Genomic DNA, 19,140 nt, shown 5'->3' on the forward strand with positions numbered 1-19,140 from the left:
CACATTCCAGAAGTTGTTTATTTGCAACGTTGAATCCATTTACAACACTTGGTGGGTTTTTCAAGGCCAGGCTACACTGGCATCGCTGTACGGCCAGCACCTAGCACCCTGCCTAACCACCCATGATCGACACCCTGTTACTATTTGCTGAATCAAGACAGTGAAGTCCTGTGAGTCCATTCCTGATCACAGTCAGTTTTGCATGTCATAATTTTCCTTCATGCTCCAAAACCTCACTGATTTAACACATTATTTTTATACTACCTTAAAACTCATGCAAACAGAACCTTCCAGTACATAAAATGAAAACTTACACACTGTTAGTGCTATATTACCGACTTCGGAGTCTTTACCCATTTTAGAACGTGGGCTATATAGAAATCCGCTTGTAATACGAACTGACAGCTGTGACAAAAATAAGCATATGATATTAAAAATAAATCAAATGATATATAGTACCATCATTATTCTGATACAGAATTTTTACACAGCAATATTGATACAGGTACAAATGACGGGATGTCAGGCAATCCATTACAACAGACCTTTGGGTTACAAATAAAGTTTAAATGACAACTTAATACCGATTTAAAAATGATAACTAGTGTTATACCAGATTAAAATCAATACTTCCTCTTCAAGTGACATTTTCTAGAACATCTCTAACTAGGAGACTTTCGTTAAAAAAAAAAAAAGCTACTTTATAAAAAGGAAAAGAAATAAATGTAATATTAAACTGGAAAAGTCTTTTAAAAAAATCCCAAATCTAGGAATCTGGACTAAATTAATTTGACTTCCATTCTTTTTGTCCTCATACTAGTCAAACTGCAGACCTGAAACCCACTTGCATAAGCAGGTTCAGTTAAAGTTCAGAAGCACCCCTGCCTCCACTCCATATAAGAGAAGTTTGGGGGGTCTAGTTCAACTACACATTCTTTTCACTGTTTAAGTATCAGGCAAAAAGCTTGATTCTCATCAGTGATTCTGCCAGGAAGCTCAAGGATGTGGATCCCCACTTTAAAATGCTAGAGGCTCAGAGGGAAATGCCAAACAATAAAATGAGAGTCTTAAAACTCACTGAGGAGTGAGGGAAAGAGACCAAGGGGTGTGTGTGTGTGTGTGTGTGTGTGTGTGTGTGCGCGCGCGCGCGCGTGTGTGTGTGTGCGCGCGCGTGTGTGTGTGTGTGCGCGCGCGCGCGTATGCGTGCATGTGTGCGCACGCAGTGGGGCAGGGGGTGTTTTAAGAAAAAGGAAGTTTCTGTACCAAAATATCAAATTCCTATTCTCCACACTTCTGTGAAAATGGACAAGTTATTGGAATTAAAAAAAAGCCAAACCAAAACACAAACAGGGAAATGAATGAAAACTGGCTCCATAATGCCTTGCACTTTACATTTCTATTCAAAACATAAATCCGCTTTCGATTAAAAAAAAAAGAAAAGTAACACATCACTTAAAAATCAAAGAGAAGGGCTTCCCTGGTGGCGCAGTGGTTGAGAGTCCGCCTGCCGATGCAGGGGACACGGGTTCGTGCCCCGGTCCGGGAGGATCCCACATGCCGCGGAGCGGCTGGGCCCGTGAGCCATGGCCGCTGAGCCTGCGCGTCCGGAGCCTGTGCTCCGCAAAGGGAGAGGCCACAACAGTGAGAGGCCCGCGTACCGCAAAAAAAAAAAAAAAAAAAAAAAAAAAAAAAAAAATCAAAGAGGAAAACGTTACTTGGAAAGTTGAGGAAGCAATAGCATTTCTTTCTGGCATATTAATTGTTTGGCACAATCACAGGTAAACAGACTTTACGGACATCGTGTGGCTGTTCACATTTAAAGTTTCTCCTCTAAAGTGGTTACTTTCGGGCTAAACAAGTATATCGGTTAAACGAAGTCCGTGAACAGGCTAAGCCGGGCAGGCATGGACACGTGTGATGCATTCTCCGTCCAAAAAATGGAACCTAAAATAAAAAAGAAAACTGAGTCAGAGCAGGAAATGTTAAAAAAACAAAAACTTTGTTGAGAAATCTCGTTGAATAATAATAGCTAGTGTTTACTGAGTATTAACTATTCATCAAACAACAGGCTCAGCATTTTTTTTTATGTATTATCCTTTTCCATCCTTACGACCACTCTGTGAAGATGGCAAATACTTTAATTTACCCATTTTACAGACAAGAGACTGAGGCACAGAGAGATTAGGAGCTTGCCCAAGGTCACATATCCAGAACTTGAAGCTTGGCTGGCAGGGGGAGCTGAGGGACCAAGCTTTTAACCAGCAAGCTACACTGCCTTCTACTTGTTCTCATTTTAATTCTTTTTAGAGCGTCCTGTGACTGCAGCTCCTTGAGAAGAACATAACATTATGGGCACAACCACATGTATACAGTGAGCAAATAAAAATTCACTGATAATAAGAAATATATAAATTCATACATTTGTGCAAATATGTGAGGGAGTTCCCTGGTGGCCTAGTGGTTAGGATTTGGTGCTTTCACTGCTGTGGCCTGGGTTCAATCCCCGCTCAGGGAACTGAGATTCCGCAAGCCGCACAGCGCGGCCCCCCAAAAAAAAAATCTATAAACCCCCCCCCCCCAGAAACCATTCCTCCCCCCCACCACCAAAAAAAAAAGATGTGAGACGAAGTCAAAATTCTGGGTGGGGCAAGGGGATAATAAGAGTAAAATTAGGGAAGGAGGCAAGCTCGATTTGCAGAAATGCAATAAAGCAAACCTGGGCTTAGGGAGAACCAGCAGTGAAAGGTCAGCTTCATTCCAAGAGCTGTTCAATTGCTATTTCTAAGAGCCCTGCTCATCATGTCTTGGGTGAAGCCGGGTTGAGGAGGGTCAACCAGCAACTGGGGTGGTGGTTCTCTGTGCCACGGCAAGTGGAGGACCCTCAAAACACGTATGCTTTCTAGAGGCAAAGAGCAAAAACCATTCTTCCCCCTGTAGGGGTGGTGCTCTCTTGAGAACCTGCGTGCTTTGCAAGTGATAGGGAGAAAGTTTAACCCCAGGCCTGGAGGCAATGGATATTCAATGAAATGGGATGACAAATTACCCGATCCAGGGTAATAAGAGAGAGGCCAGCTCTTACACACTCACGCCTCCGGGATCCTTCTACAGTTTCCGCAAGGCACGGAAATGCATCCTTCCCGCCTCCCAACTCTTCGGTATCATTCTAGCGTATTTCCTATTCTTTCCACCAAAAGAGGCCGCCCCACACCAGTAATCTGTCCTTAGGAGAAAACTGAGATGCATCTTCCAGATGCCCTCTGAATCATTTCTTTATACATCAAACAGAAGGCTGTCTGCAGACAGTGGCAGAACCATTCTAACCTTATTGTTAGGGTGCACTGATTGGATGGACCCAATTCTATGGGTGTCCAACAACAGTCAAGGCTGATTACTCTGGGCGTTATCTTTGGGTGCTCCCATGCTCGTGTTCTTCTTACCTCCTTTTTCCTTTTTCTTCTCTTCCTCTTTCTTCTTTCCTGCCTTCCATTTCCAAAATGGTTCTGGAAGGGCCAGGGAGATGGTTGAGATCATAAATACACAGGGAAGAAAGGGAAGCAGTAGGACGGCAGGGGAGGTATGAGGTGGACAGGCAGAGCCATTCCAGTTCCGCTGTCTTTTTGCAAGAGCATTATTTTCAAGGCTGTAACGACAGCGTCTACTCGGGGGCACCTTGGCCATCGGCTCCATGCAGACGCGTGCTAGAATGGTTCTGTCACTGTGTGTGTCGAAAGGCCCACGGATAGCTGGCTCATGTGTTGCCCCCGAGACTATGTCAGAGGAGGTGGAGGCAGCAGGAATGGCCTGGACAATTACAAGTGGATGGTATGAGATGCCATAACTCGTGACCTTTATGATCCTTTCGTGACCCTGAGATCTGAGAGATTCCTTTCACCGAGCCCCAAACGACTACACGAACCAATGGTTCTCAATTTGGGGTGATTCTGCCCCCAGCCCCCCAGGGGACATCTGGTAACGTCCAGAGACATTTTTGTGTGTCACAAATGAGGGGAGGGGGCAGCACTACCGGCCCCCAGTGGCTACAGGCCAAGGATGTTGCTAAACATCCCATAACTCAGGGGACAGTATCCGCAGCAAAGAATTATCTGGTATAAAAAAATGCCAAAAAAATGTCAACGGTGCTGAGGTTGAGAAAAATGAACACAGACAGCGATATCCAAGGAGCCTGGAACGAGTGAGCTCTAATTGTAATAAGGGTGTCAAACTGTATCCGTGGAGAACGCCAAGCATGTGTCTTTTATTCATTCATTCAACAGGCATTTACTGAGTGTCACCAACATATCAGACCCTACTTTAGGTGCTGCAGATACAGTGACGAACCAAACAGGAAAGGCCTCTGCCCTTCATGGAACTTAAATTTTAATGACAGATACCCAGTAAGATAGTTTCAGGTACTCAGAAGAAGTGTCCTCTTGGTTTCAGTGTGGTGCTCTGTGCATCTCGACACCATGGTCACTCTTTGGCTTGTCACGTAGGTCGTCCTCAGCAAAAGTAGCAGAAAAAAGAAATTAACGCTGGCGGCCTGCCATGGGCCGGGCCACATCAGGGCATCATGTATGAATGTCACACCAAAGCGGGAGCCAGATTTCTGCCTCGCTTTGACACAAGCCAAGTGGCCTCCTCTTGAGGTGAATTAACGCACCTGACTGAGGTCAGCCAGCTAGAAAAGGAACGTGTCACAGTCAAACCCAGCTCCACCTTCTTCCAGATACCACCAGGCCCAGACTCCAGGCTCTGGGAAGAAAGGGACTCTTGTCTCTGAGGACACAGCACTCTGCTTGGTACACAGGCATTTAACAAATATTTTCTCGAGTGTGTCCTAACTCCTGTGCCCACCACAAGCTGTGACCTCCCTGAAGGTAAAGGGGTGACCTTCTCAGGTCCTGGAGCTCCCCCTTCACCCCGAGACCCCCTGCCTGGCACTGATCAATGCCACCAAACTCGGAAGCCAAAGGCTCTCGCTTACGTAGGTCCCTCCAGGGTCTAGGAGGGGCCCTGGCAACGTGCTCACTAGGTCGTGTGCTTTTGTGAAACCTTCAAAAATATCTTTGTGTTATTCTTTTTCTTACTGAGAGCACCAAGATTGTGGAAGCGTCAACCTAGATCTGCTCCAACTGAACTTAACATAATGATTAGATTGTCCTGCAGGTCCCTTTATACCTGAATGCCCTTTTCTTACTTTTATGCTTTTTCAAGATCCAGTCTGTGTTTCTCCCTCCTTCCTCTGAGCCCTTCTTCACTGGACCAGCCTGTAGCAGTTTCCTCCTCCATCTATGAGCTCTTAACCACACAGACCACGACTTCTGACACGATACACCCCACAGATAACTTGCCCGTTTCTTGACTGGTCCATTCACAGCTACTTCTACATTCACTGTATGACAAACCTAATAGGTGTCTGACAGTCACACATGCATGAGAAAGTGTTCATGGAAGCTGCATCTTCAGATGTACAAAGAGAGCCAAAGAGCTCGTCACTCAGTACCAACTTGATGGTTTACTTTACAATCAACTATACACTCAAGCCAATGTTTCTATTAGTCTAGGTTTCCAACCAGCAAATTCTAGAAGTTACCGAGGCAGAACCTTCAGCACTCTTGAGAAGGCATGATTCCCAATACATTCGCAGCACTTTTAAAGAGAAAGCAGTCCTGATACGAAACAGAAGTATTATTCGTGCTGTCTCTCGAAACAGAGTCAATTGTGTAAAAGAAGGAAACATAATGGGACACGTGCAGAAAAGCCTAGTCACGTGACATAAAGAGTACTGGCCCTATTATAATTTTAATCTTAATAAAATCAGGCTTGCTACAACTTTTTCAATAGAAGTACACAGCTCAAAAAAATTCAAATGGTATAACAGTGCATAAAATAAAAATGACAAGTCCCACAGCTTCTGGTTTTAATAGCTATGCAGAGTGCCACCGTATCTTAATTTGGTAAAGTTCTAAATTGTTTCTTCTAATTTTTTTGGAGTAGGTATATACTCACATAACCCTAAATCATGCAGTACGTTATCTGCTCCCATCCTGTGAGTAGAGGGTTAACCTGGGGCCTGGGTTGATGGAGGCCGACCTGACATGGACCTGGGCCTCCCACTGCAGTGTGTCCCCAGAGAAAGTAAAGAAAAGCAGGGGATGGTGGGTCAGCCTCACTGGTTGGGTGAAACTGCACTTGAGTTGGGGGAGCCTTGAGCCTCTGGAACTAGGGGGATCATAAAAGATTTGCAAGAAATGAGTGGTAGTTTCTATGAGTCAAGAGGACACCCCCGACACACACGCACCCTGGCAATCACGTATGGCAGCCACAGCGCCTGTGTGGACGAGGAGCAAAAGGAGCTGTGTGCTCAGGGAGCTGACGAGTTCCCAAGGAGGCGAAGATGCTGTACTTCCTACGTTGCGTCCTGTAAGGCTAAGTAAATGAAGTATTAGACAGGTGTGCTCAACCGGGGTGATTCCAGCCGCCTCCAACACCCCCGTCCTCCCTGCCCAGGGAACACGTGGCAATGTCTGGAAGCACTTTTGGTGGGCACAACTGGGACGGGGTGCTACTGTCATCTAGGGGGGTAGAGGCCAGAGCTGCTGCTAATAAACATCCTACAATGCACAGGGCGGCTCCTACAACAAAGAGTCATCCAGTCTAAAATGTCAAAAGAGCCCAGGTTGAGAAACCCCGTATTAACCTAAAGCATATTCATGTCCTGTGAGTCTCTCTGCCAATCTGAACCTGTAATCACGGGCATGAAGCTGTCCCGAGAGAGCAAATGCAGACAGTGGCTCTTGACATCTGTGACAGCAAATGAGCATACTTTGTTTCTTCCACCCATCTTTCGCTAAAGTTTGCACTTATATTAGTTATATTTTAGTCAGTATTAAAAAAAAATTTATACTCTATTCGGAAATTATAATGTTTCACCATAAGTTGGTTCTGAAATAGAAACAGCTAATAACTTTTTAATTCTTCCTTTTTTTTTTTTTTTTTAACATGAACAAGACCCAGGTTTTAATCAGAAATTTTTTGCTTCAGGAAAGGAAAATGTATTAGTCAAGGTTTAAAGTGCAGCTCAAAAATAAAAATAGAAAATCAAAATGAGGGCTAAAAATGTTAACATAAAAAATGGAATGAAATTTAAAAACAAGATTAATTGTTTGAAGGAAACATAGTTGTTAAACTTTTTTGATAAAATAATAAGCAATAAGAATAAAAGTACTAGTCACATAATTCTAAACTTCCAAAGCCAATGGGTAATCAGAATGGGATGGACATGGCTAATCTTTATAAACTCTAGAAGTGTGGGTATTAAAAGAAACGAATGTTTCTTAAACAGCAAAGTATTCCCAGTAGACATACGATTTAGTAATGCATTCTTAATTGTTAAAAATCAATACATGTTAAAACTATTATTTGCCTAAAAATGTGTTTAGAAAACAGGCATCCTATTCTTTTTAAGTAGACATATTTTATTCTATTTTTGAATTATCAAATGTGAAGTTAAAAACTTTACAATTACAAAACCGTAGCCTAGCAGTGACTGTAGACTCTACAAGTTAATTGATACATCTGAGAAACAAAACAGTAAAATGAACTCAGGGGCCACCAGTTTCTACTTAAAGGTCTCAGTTTCATTCATCAAATACTGTTCACTTTATCAAAATAAACAAACATCTGTGGCTAATGTCAAGACCAAACCAGAATGGAAAGTTTAAAATTTGAGTAGGTGTAGTCCTCACCTATTCACAGCCCGTGTTTTTAAAGCACCAATACCTGGGACCACAGTCAGAGTTAATCCACTTTATTTTTTAACCAAAGAAAAAGAAAACAGGGAGGTAAAAGTAATAAACACATCGCATTAAAAAGAATTTTCTATCTACGTTTTTACCATCTACTAATGAGCTCTAAAACTTCAGAGTGGAGTTTCACCAGGATATGTTTATTAAAAAATGTTTGTTCTTGAGTTGTTTTGAATAGAATATAATTGAAAGATACTCTGGAAGAACTAGATTTTCACCGGGATAAATTTCGCCCAAGACAAGTAACAACTCTGGGACTAGAACTCGGTCATTGAAATGACCTATGAAAATGTGTTTTCAAGACAGAAAAATAACCAATATGAAAAGCTGTAACATCGAGGTCTAGAAACACATTTCAAGTGGGCATCTGAGAAGGGGGTAAGTTCAGATCTGACATTAAAATCTTATTTTTTCAGTACTTCAGTTCTTTTATCACTTAATTCTATTAGGAAAACCCTACTCGGTTATTACAGACTTCGTTATTAAGTGTGACAAAAACACAGCACAGAGATGTCCCTGGGTTTACGGCAGGAGAACGACTTTGTTTCCTTTCAGAACTGACCTTGCACTAAACCTCAACTAGAAACTAGACGAACCCGGGGAGGCAGAATCTGGTTCTCTTGTCAAAATATCTCAGGTTTGGAAAACTCATCGGAACTACAGGATGAGACAGGGGCCAACTCTGGACCACTGTCCCTCATCTCAGTGAGCATCTTCCCCACACAAACCAGTCGGGTTAACTGCACTGAAAAACATGTTCAAATTAAACACGACGGCAGCTTTCACGGAAGTAGAAGAATATAGTGGTTAAGACCACACAGACAATGGAGCATCAGACAGAAGTGAAATCCACAGCCTGCCCTCTGACCTATCACCTTGGGACCTCAGCCACTCACTGAGCCCCTCTGCGGCCGAACGTTGTTGCATGGAAAATAGGACAAAAGTAAATCTTTCTTCGCAGGCTTCCTGTGAATATTACCGTGAGAAACACATCCACAACACTTAGTATCCAGTGTCTGGTACACCACTGCATCCAACGAGCAGCAACTAGTACTGTGATTCATACAAAAATAGTCGCCCAGAATGTGTCACTCTTCACTCGCTTTAGCAAACTGGCCCCAAGATTCTCGTACCTGGGGCACACGTGAGGTTATACTAACACTGTACGAAGACAACGTAAGTCTTAAAGGAGGGTGAGTTAAGAGTCAACTTTTCAGCAACAGCGACTCCAATGGACAAAAGATGACTCTCGTTGGATAAGGCAGATGATAAAAACTGAGATCAAGGTCAAAGGCGGCTGGGGCTTCACCATCCCTCCCCACCTGGGGTGTGGAGGGGTGGAGTCTGGCACAGAGCCAAACAACTAATGGTTTAAAACATTTCCTGTCTCAAAATGGCCAAGAATAAAAGGTGCATATCATGCTTACAAACGACAAGACCGGCTCACAGGGAGGAAAGGTCTAAACACAACAGGAAGTATTTCTCAAGGAAACCACAGGAGAGCCCAATGCTGTCTTCAGGTGGGTCCAATCAACCAGGGGCCCCACTACAGCGCACAGAGCGAAACCCAAGCCAATATACATCCTTCCTTATTTCATTCCAAGAGAGTCAAAATATTAGCTGTTATCTGTAACTCTGGAGGACGGGAAAGATGTTTGGCACTACTACAGTTTTAAACCCTAAGCCGCATGTGGGGAAAAAAAAAAAAAAAAAAGAAGCAGAAGGTGGAATCTAGCTTGCTTTGAAAACATTCAACCTATTTTAAGACGAGAGGATACCACGTGTAGAGAGAACACTGCAGGCGACTGAACTCGCCGCCAACGAGCCACCAGGCCTGGGACTTGTCCTTCAGCACACACCCCTGCCCCTGCACCCCACGTAACTGTTGGGTAAATGAAGACGTACCACTAGAAGAGCAAGGCACCTGCAACCTGGCATCCCTGGGGTATCTGGCTGTACTCATACTGTATTTCAAACGTTTTGAATCTGAAGGGCAATGATTCTCCAGGCTCCACAAACTTCTCTGCTCTCTCCTGCCTGCCACCCACCCCCTTCCAGATGTCTCGTTCAGCTGCCCGACCCCTGCAGTCAAGAGAGCCTGCAACCCCTGGGGACACAACCTCTAAAGCCCTGTCCAGTCCTGCCATTGGTCCTGCCACTTCTTGGCAATCACTTTTCAAAAGTGGTGTTCAGGGCATTGTGATATTGAGCTGTTAGATAATAAACTGGCACGTTAAATATCATGAACCTCCACGGTTGTTAACAAGGCATCCTGTGGAGAGAGTCAAAATAGAGGACTTTCAAGTGAAGATACAAGAGTGACTGCATCATGGATGATTTTCTGCAAAAACCAAAACAAACTTATTTACTTCTGCCTTTTCGGCAGGTCTGATGTTAAACATCTTTTCAAGAGCGTGCATGCTCTGATTTCTGCAAAGAAGCATAAACTATATCTATATATCTATATATCTATATATATAGATATATATATATATCTCCTAAAGTTTTTTAAGCAAATTTAAGTGTTTGAAATTATTTTCATGAAATGCTTCTAATGCCACGAGAAGCATGATATGTAAATGATTAATAGAATAAGGATGGTAAAGGATACAATTCTCTCAAATGGAAAGGGAAAGGAGTGAGGAAGTGGTTTTCCACTTCAACTTCTGATTCCCAACTTCTAGCACGTTACCCTGGGTTTCATGTCACACAGGCCTTGCTCACAGTTGAGTTACTGCAATGTAAGAGAAGCACCAAGAACACAAATATATATACTAACTTTACGAGTCAGCGGATGGCAGCTGTCTCCCACTTTGCCCATCGGTGTGCAAATCCGTATGCTCTTAACCCAGATACTAACAGCACAGCACATGCCTCCACCACACTGGGGGTCCTTGTCGCAGGCCTGAAATGTAATAAGCAAACACATAAATACAGATAACAGGAATGACTCAGGCTAAGGGGATCTAAAATTAGCAGCAAAAAAAAAATGCCCTTTTAATATCCAACCGCTATGATTTTAAGAATCTTACATATAAAAAAAGAAGTGTTATCTTCATTTGCTTGAACATATTTACAACAAAATCTGACCAGAAGTGATTTTCCCACTTGGGTTAAAAAAAAAAAAAAAATCACCTAAATAATGGCCCACACATTATGAAAATCTTAAACCACAAGATTTTTAAAAAACAAAATGAGCTCTTTTTTTCTTGCGCTTTATGGATGAACCGGCTCTGAATTTGAAGAACGTGTCTATATTAGTCTTTTACCATACATGGCCATTAGGAACTCCATAAATCGAATCACAAGATTTTATAACTATTAACTGCAGAATACATTGGGCCCAATTTTAAAAAGGGATTTAAATGGTCTCTAAATCTGGCATGAAATACTCCAGACCCATAAAGGCACTGATGTCGATTTTTGAAATACTACTCATTTTCTCTTTCAAATATTTGCATTTTGGTTCACGAGATTTGATGTTTCTCACACCACTGACTTGATTTTCACCACTTCCTTTTGAAAGAAAGAAATCTCACAGGTTGAGAATGGACAGACCAAGACTTTTTGCCTTATATTACTCTTTTCTGGGTGAGTAACCTGCAAAAAGGAAATTATTGGCTTCGGATATACATATGTGTACATTACAAAATTACCTGAACTATCCTGTAAGATCCATCAGATTTAGAAATGCAAGCGACAGATGCAATTATCAACAGTGATTACTCAAGACTGTTGTTCCTGATATAAAAACTTGTAAATACATAAAATCAAAGAATTAACTATGGAAGAATTTCCATACTTGACTAAGTAGAAGTAAATAATGAAGTCTAAACTTATTTGCATGAAAATAGATCTGAAGAACTATTCTTCTCTCCTAAACCAACCATAAATAGGATGCTTTGTCTGAATGGTGTGCAGTAATGTTTTGCTAGTGATAAGGTAAAAGCAACCTGTACTATATACGTAAGAAGCTAAAAAGTGTATAATTTAGACACAAATTTTAAATGTAGATTTCATGGAAACAACTAAAACACTTCTTCAGAGTTCTTGGTTTTGGGGACAGCTATAACTTCTCAAAATGGAAATATATGGGCACACTCTTATTCACTATTTTTTCGTTAAAAGTGATCAGCTATCTTGCTTTAGAGTTGGTTTTCTTTCCTCCATAAGAATTTTTTCTCGAGCTATTTAAAACAAATATCTGGATTTAAACTACAATTTTCATCTTGGGGTATTTGAACATTTATAGGAAAATATATAAACATTCCCACTTTTCCAATTTTTATTTGAATGCCAGAAATCACACATATGTAGCCATTTTACATTCCATAAATGAGACGTTCAATACTCGATCTTTCCCAATACTGCCTTAACAAATTTATGTGGCCATATAAATCAATCTAAAAATAACTACATATACTACCCCCCCCAAAAAGTAAATATTTAAGGTGGAGGTTTCAGGCAATATTTTACTTCAACAGATGCTCAAGAGCAGGAATTCTGAAGCCCCACTAGCTCTTTTAATAAGACAATCAAAATTCAGCCAAAATCTCTTAAAATTCAACCAATCACTTGGACGTTTAACAGCCTAGAGATGACATATCTAGATAAGTTATTGAGTTTTTTATTTGACTCCAGATGGTTCCTGTCATGGAAACATAACTACATTTCTTTATTGCCCTGTTGTTTTAGAGAAATTTTTTAAATTCTTTTTTTTTTTTGGTAGCACTGATTTAAAACAACAAGAAAAACAGCACACATAATTATATAATAAGCCCAGTCTAAACCTTAACAGATAAACATTCAATGTGATAAAATTTCATTTTGTAACACAAAAAGCTTCAGTTCTCAGACATACAAAGAATTGCATAGGTTTATATATTTTTAATTAGACAGCTGTTTCCTAATGCCCTTCATATTTAACCCACTGCTGATCTGTTCAAATAGTGTTGTCTTGTGAATGGAACAAAAAGATACTTATATCACAAAGGAATCTGGGACTCAGAGGATTAGGAGAAATTTAAAATGAGCCAGCAGGGGAAGAGGGGGGAAAAAAACTCATCAGGTTTCAATTCTCATGTATTCGAAAGACCTGTAAAAACTCTTTTTCAACCACAGGGACTGACAAAGCTATTCAAATACATTTGTAAAAATCTCTACAAACTATTCTAATAAATATCACAATGCTTATAATTAAGCATCTCTTGGCTGTCACCCAAATATCTATTGGCTGTAACCACATACTGTTCTAGTATGAGGACTTTCAATGTGCTATAAGCCTATTAACCAACATGGAGACAATAGAGCTTAATTTTCTCAAGACGATGACATTTCCCTTAAATTTAAATGTTATTTCATTATCTACGTATCATCATTTCAAACACAGAAGTTTTATTTAAACCCTATTGTGTGCACTTAGCTATCTGAAATAATTTAATGGAGGTGTAAAATAAGTTAAGACTTAGAAGAGTAAAGCATTTAACAATCAGGAAATCGTAGCGATTTTGCATTGTTGACGTAGACTAGACATTTTTATCTTGTGCTGTAAACTCATCCTTCGGATCCACACAAAGAAAACTGTTGGTGGACGCAGAAGAGACCTGAACTAGTTCCTGCTTGTACAAATGATGAAGACATCTCTCTAAACTGCAACATCTACATGGCAACCTACTCCAGAATTAAGCCAGAGCGCTGGAGGTGCTTTACCAATAACTAGAAGTGGAAAACTTCTACAGGGAGAACCTCGGGACGCTGGAAAAACAAAAACAAACAAACCAAAAAACCTGGAACCCAGAAGGCAGCGTCCACATTGCTTTTCAAAGTGCACGTATGTCCTCAGACCAAGTTATTTCCAAGGGTTTTTGCGGAGGATGCCTCGGGGAGCAAACTCCTTGACTACAGAATTCAGGCTCCCGGGATTTGGGGGTACTGGTCTTGCCCCTCTGCATTTCAGGACACTAAAATTTTAAGGATAGAGGCTGGAACGTCTGGGGAAAGTGCTTGAGAAAACCGCGAAAGGAAACTTCTTTCAGCTTAAGAGAAAAACAGACCAAACACGAGGAGAGAGGGGGAAGCAAGCGGGAGAAGGTGGTGATGAAGGTGATGAGGTGAGACTGTGGTCACTTTTTCTTACAGGGAGCGCCCGATGTCCCGGCCGTCCGCGGCTTTGGGAGCAGGGCACTTTTCCAAGTGCGCCAAAGGGCGACTGGAGCAGGAGTCCCCACCCGGGATGACCCTCCCGGTGGCCCCCGCCTCCCCGTTGCGGTCGCCACCCCGCCCCCCACCCGGTGCCTCTAGGGCGCGCGCGACCCGGGCGGACAGGTGCACCGGGGGCCGCTTACCCCGGTGATGACGGCGGCGTCCCCCGCGGGGGGCTTGAGCAGCAGCGGCGGCAGCAGCAGCAGGAGCAGCAGCGGGGCGCAGCGCGGGCTACTCATGGCGCCCTCGGGCCTGGGCGGCGGTTGGGGGGCCGTTGGGGGCGCGCGGGTTGGATCGCGGAGCGGCTGGCTGGCGGGCCGGCGTCTCACGCGAGCCTGCCGGCGGCTATAAACACAAGCTCCGCAGTGACTCACACCGCCACCCGGGCAGCCGCACGCGCGGGGGCCACGGCGCGGGCACACCTCCCGCGCCCACCCGGCCCGGCCTGGCCCGGCCCGCGTCCTCACCGCGCACGTGCTGCCGCGGGCCCCCGCGCCCCCGCCCCGGGCGCCACGCAGGCAGCGCCCGCCGCAGCCTTCCGCACGCGCCCGCATGGCTTTTGTGGTCGGGGACACCCTCCTCTGCTGTCCTGGTTTCCCCAGTCCCACGTGCTCAGCGCCGCAAACTTGCAGCTCATTTGCTCTCCAGATGTTTAAGGAGCGCCTACTACGTGCTAGGCGCTGTGGACACGGGGGGGGGGAGCAAGGGAGGTGATAAGAACCGCTCAATTCGTTCATTTTTGTATGTCACCTACTGACCCTGGGTCCGTCCTTAGGGTCCAATAATCGAACAGAAAAAGACATCAAACAAACGCCCTGGGAACTTGGAAGACGGGGCTGGGGGGGGGGAGAACAAAGGGAGGGCAAAATTATCCCACATCCCTGACGACACTGAGGGCGTCTGTGCTTCCAGCTGTGGGAGTCCAATTTCTTTCTTTCATTTCAAATGCTGTTCCTTTCTGCTCACATCTGTTCCCGACCCTCTGCTCTCTGATTTTCCTCGCATGCATTTTCTCTCTTTAACATCGCGCCAGCTTCAGGCAGAGCAATTCAGAATGATGCCAAAGCGGAATGAGATCGCCAGGCTTCGGATGCCAGCCTGAGGCCCCTTAAGCTCTGGGTAGGCAGCTCTCTCTTTTACTTCCTAGCCCAAGATAATCACCCTTCAGTCTTTGTAAGATGCGATACGGCGGTACTGGGATTCGTTCATTTGTGTCAACATGACTTGAGTGCCTACTGGGTTCTAGGCCACCTACGAGAGGACCAGTGACAGATTTGCCTTCCACCTGTGACCTCGAGCCTAGCTCCAAGAATCTCAGACTGTTCTTCCTCAACGAAATTGATTTCAAGAAATCCTAGGTGTGACCATACCAAACTTGCTGCCACCGAAGTTTTGGGAAGCCCAACTTCCTTCCTGAAACCTCAGCTTTCCCTGGTCTCAAAAGGACCACAAACTGTTGAAAAGCAGATGCGTCTTCCAGCCTCTGTAATAAATGCAGTGAGGAGAGTGGGGACAAAGTTACTTTCAGACTGTGGGGCTCCCCCATGGCAAAGCATTCAGACTAAACGTGGAAAAACAAAACAAAAAAAACCAGGCAATTATCCTAATGAAAACAGCTGAGTATTTGGAAAACTAGATCTTTGATTTTAGAAAGCTTTTTCATGCGTGTTTTTATGCTTGAGAAACGTCTTGAAAGAGAAAGCAAAAAAGCATCAAACTTTTTTTTTATGTTTTAAAAAATTGTTAAAATTGGATCCACGGTAAAATAAGTGGGAACAGTAGCAAGTGACAGATTGGTGGAAAGTTTCCTTTTCCAGTCTCCATGCCAACGCTAGCATTGGAATGCTGCCGGGTAAACGTAAAAACCAGTCAACAAGGATTTTAACATTCCTACAACTTTTTTTTAATGGTCTATTTCATATTTGTTACTACTGAACGCCAGCTTGGGTATTCCCTGCTTCTCCAAGCATAGAAAACCAGATACGTATTCATAGGAAAATCAGTTTTCAAAAGTAGATGTCTTCATACACTGCTGTGTGGAAAACAATCCTCATAAGGCTGTTTTGAAACAAGGTTGGAAACACTTAACAATAGGGTTGGTTTGGTTTCATATTGATTCTTTTGATCCTGCTGTTTCTTTTAATTGTTTTAATGCTTTAGAGGAGAAATGAAGGCCTCTGATAGGACAGATCTTTGCATCCATGGCCAAGTTAGAAAATCGAAGTCTGAAAGGTAGTTCCATCTTAGAAAGATGAAAGGCTGAGTTTAATTAGTTCATAAATATCAGCTAGGAAGGCCATTACCGAACTAGAAATTGATGAGTAGTTTAACTATTCTGTTCTCTTCCTTACTGTTAATTGTACCACATGTCAGTGCAGCCGTGGGATAACTATAGAAGGAGAAGCCAACTGTGTGTAGTTCGGAGTGTAGCCTCCCGTGTTCTAGCAGACCATCAAGGCTCAGCTGAATTGAAGGGGCAGTACAGGAAAGTCCACAGATGCCAGGTTTGTGAATCAGACTGACCTGGACTGGAATTCTCAGTGACGAGTGGACAAGTTGCTTAACTCTTTTAAAGCCTCTGTTTTCTTAGTTATAAAATGGATAAAAAAATACCAACCTCAAGGTATACAACCTCCATGGGGTTTAAAGATGATAATACCTTAAAGTGCTTAGCACAGTCCTTAAAACATACCGGGAGCCCTGTTAAGCACTGCCTCTTACTAAGTCTCTTCCTTGGGTGTCCTCTGATAATGTCAGCCAACACTGATAGTCTTTTCTATCTCGCCCCAGACTAGATGATACACTCGCTGGGCTAAGGATCCTTGCGTCTAATTTAGCACACACTCCTCTTGGCACACAGGCATTTGGCAGGCCCTCGGGAACTGGTGACCACTGAGAGTATATCCTATGGACGACAGTCTGGAGACGGGTTACAAGAAAGAGATATACAGTGTGGACACATTTAATTTACATGAGTCAATTAAATTTACTCATCAAAAAGCTAGAAGGATACATGCTTTACCTGGGGCAGTTGATTCAGCCTGCCACTCTACTCGGGGGACATGTGACTGAAATGAGGCAAACTAGGAGATACAAACCTCTGGTTACAGTCACTCTGGGACTCAGGCTGACCAAGCCTCCATCTCAAGATGTGCTTCATGATTGCCAGCGTAGGGTGGTGTCATGGGTTAAATTATGTCCCCACCGAAAGCTGTTTTCAAGTTCTTACTCCACGGTACCTGTAAATATGACCCTATTTGGAAGTAGGGTCTTTGCAGATGTAATCAATTTAAGACGAGGTCCTACCGAATTAGGGTGGGCCTAAATCCAATGACTGGTGTCTTTATAAGAGAAACAAGAGGAATACTTGGACACAAAGATACACAAACAGAAGGCCAAGTGAAGATGGAGGCAGAGACTGGAGCGATGCATCTACAAGGCAAGGAGCCCCAGGGATTGCCAACAGCCACCAGAACGTGGAAGAGGCAAGGAAAGCTTCTTCCCTAGAGCCTTCTGAAGAAGCAGAAGAAGCACGGCCTTGTCGACACCTTGATTTTGGACTTTTAGCCTCCCAAACCATGAGAGATTAAGTTTTTGTTGTTTTAAGCCCCCCAGTGGTGGTAAGTTCTCATGGCAGCCACAGGAAACTAATCCAGGTGCATGGAGCTGGAGGGTTGCACACCAGCTCTCAAATGCCTCTGCCTGGAATTGACACCTATCACTTCTGCTCACGTTTTAATGGACAAGGAGAAGTCCAAGGACTTAGTCTGTCTTCAAGGTGACAGACAATGCAAGTCTGTAATACACTCTGGTTTCTGAGGAGATCCAGAAGTCTGGTGGGCAGCACCATATTTTACAGGAAAGGAATCCTTCATGGCTTGGACTCCTTAATGAGCACGTAATAGGGAAGAACCTTTGAATTCTATGACAAGTTAATCACTAAAGGGATGTTGCCTATAAGCTTCAATTATCCATGACGGCCCATATCTGGGAACCCTGCCTTCCAGGTAATGAGCAGTAAGCTGAAATACCTGTGTTTAGCTCTCAGGGAACATCCTGACCAGGCCCACCCACGAATGACTGCAGGGAGGAAGAAATTAACACATCCCCTCCCAGAGGCTGACCGGGACCAGGAAATGTTTGACTTTACTCCCTCCCCTTTTAGTATAAAAGAAGCCTGAATTCTAACTCAGGCAAGAGGGTTCTTCGGGATACAAGTCCACCATGTTCCCGGTGTGCTGGCTTTCTGAATAAAGTCACTATTCCTTGCCCTAACAACGCATCTCTTGATTTACTGACCTGTTGTGCGGCGAGCAGTACAACTTTGGACTTGGTAATAAGCATAATGAACTTTGAAGGATACTAGTAATTATTATAAATGATAATGTATTATTTCCTTTGTGTTTTTTCCAGTTCAGTATTCCCTATACTAGAATTATACAAAGACTCTGAAAAAAAGTAAACGTAAAAACTATTTTCTTTTAGGCGGGTGGTAAACTGAAATTCATTTATTCAACAGACATCTACTGAGTACTTACGATACGCAGATATTGTGTAAGGCACTGGAGGTACGGTGGTGAGCAAAGCATGTGAATCCAGCGCCCTGGGATTTTATAGTCTAGTGGGAAGAAGGACATGAATCAAATAATCATACAATTATGTAATTACAGGAAACATGTAGAGCACTAGGAGAGAGCATATGGGGAGACCTGGAGGTTTCCTTAAGCTAATGGTGTCAAAGCTGAGATCTGAAGCTTGAACAGGATTTAACTGAGATAAACGCGGGCAGCGGGAATGCGCGGTGGCTGGCATCATTCCAGGCTGGGGAATTGCTTACTGGAGACTGGAAAGAGCATCCGTGTTCAAGGAGCTGAAGAGAGGCCAGTGTTGCCCAAAGAACGAGTCTAAAGGGAAGTCTGGTACAAATGTGAAGCCAGAGCAGTGGTAGGGACCCAATACACAGCCTTTTGTAGGCCACGCTGAGGATCTTAGTCTGAATATGGCTGGGGAAGAGAGAAAACCTAAGGATGGACCAGGCATGACGCAAGTAGCTTTTGGAAAGGAGACTCTTTTCCAGTACCAAACTCCTCGTGCCCCTACCCCGAAGCTCTTTGGGTGAAGGCAACTCCAA

The 19,140-nt window shown here is 43.5% G+C and overlaps 1 protein-coding gene and 1 long non-coding RNA gene across 7 annotated transcripts in view; one reads left to right on the forward strand and one right to left on the reverse strand.

The window, feature by feature from the left end:
- On the reverse strand, positions 1 to 14,632 carry PROK2 (prokineticin 2). Of its 6 annotated transcripts, XM_073787568.1 has the most exons (5): positions 14,477 to 14,632; positions 14,153 to 14,354; positions 10,588 to 10,713; positions 3,438 to 3,500; positions 1 to 1,944 (listed from the first exon to the last, which is right to left on the reverse strand). In XM_073787568.1, the coding sequence occupies exons 2-5, from the start codon at positions 14,246 to 14,248 to the stop codon at positions 1,840 to 1,842; spliced, it is 390 nt and encodes a 129-aa protein (XP_073643669.1). In that variant the 5' UTR covers positions 14,249 to 14,354; positions 14,477 to 14,632; the 3' UTR covers positions 1 to 1,839. The 6 variants fall into 6 exon arrangements, 4 of the variants coding, with proteins under 4 accessions (XP_073643669.1, XP_019803160.2, XP_019803159.2 ...); XM_019947601.3 differs by having other exon boundaries at positions 14,153 to 14,595; XM_033865283.1 differs by lacking the exon at positions 3,438 to 3,500 and adding an exon at positions 4,392 to 4,499 and having other exon boundaries at positions 1,847 to 1,944; positions 14,153 to 14,595.
- Positions 13,387 to 19,140, forward strand: part of LOC109552162 (uncharacterized) — a 21,283-nt gene continuing 15,529 nt past the window's right edge. The window contains exon 1 of the long non-coding RNA XR_002178926.3: positions 13,387 to 13,918. This is a non-coding gene — a long non-coding RNA (uncharacterized lncRNA). The remainder of the gene's footprint in view (positions 13,919 to 19,140) is intronic.

Source organism: Tursiops truncatus, chromosome 10 (assembly GCF_011762595.2).
Source record: "Tursiops truncatus isolate mTurTru1 chromosome 10, mTurTru1.mat.Y, whole genome shotgun sequence".
Classification (NCBI taxonomy): Eukaryota; Metazoa; Chordata; class Mammalia; order Artiodactyla; family Delphinidae; genus Tursiops; species Tursiops truncatus.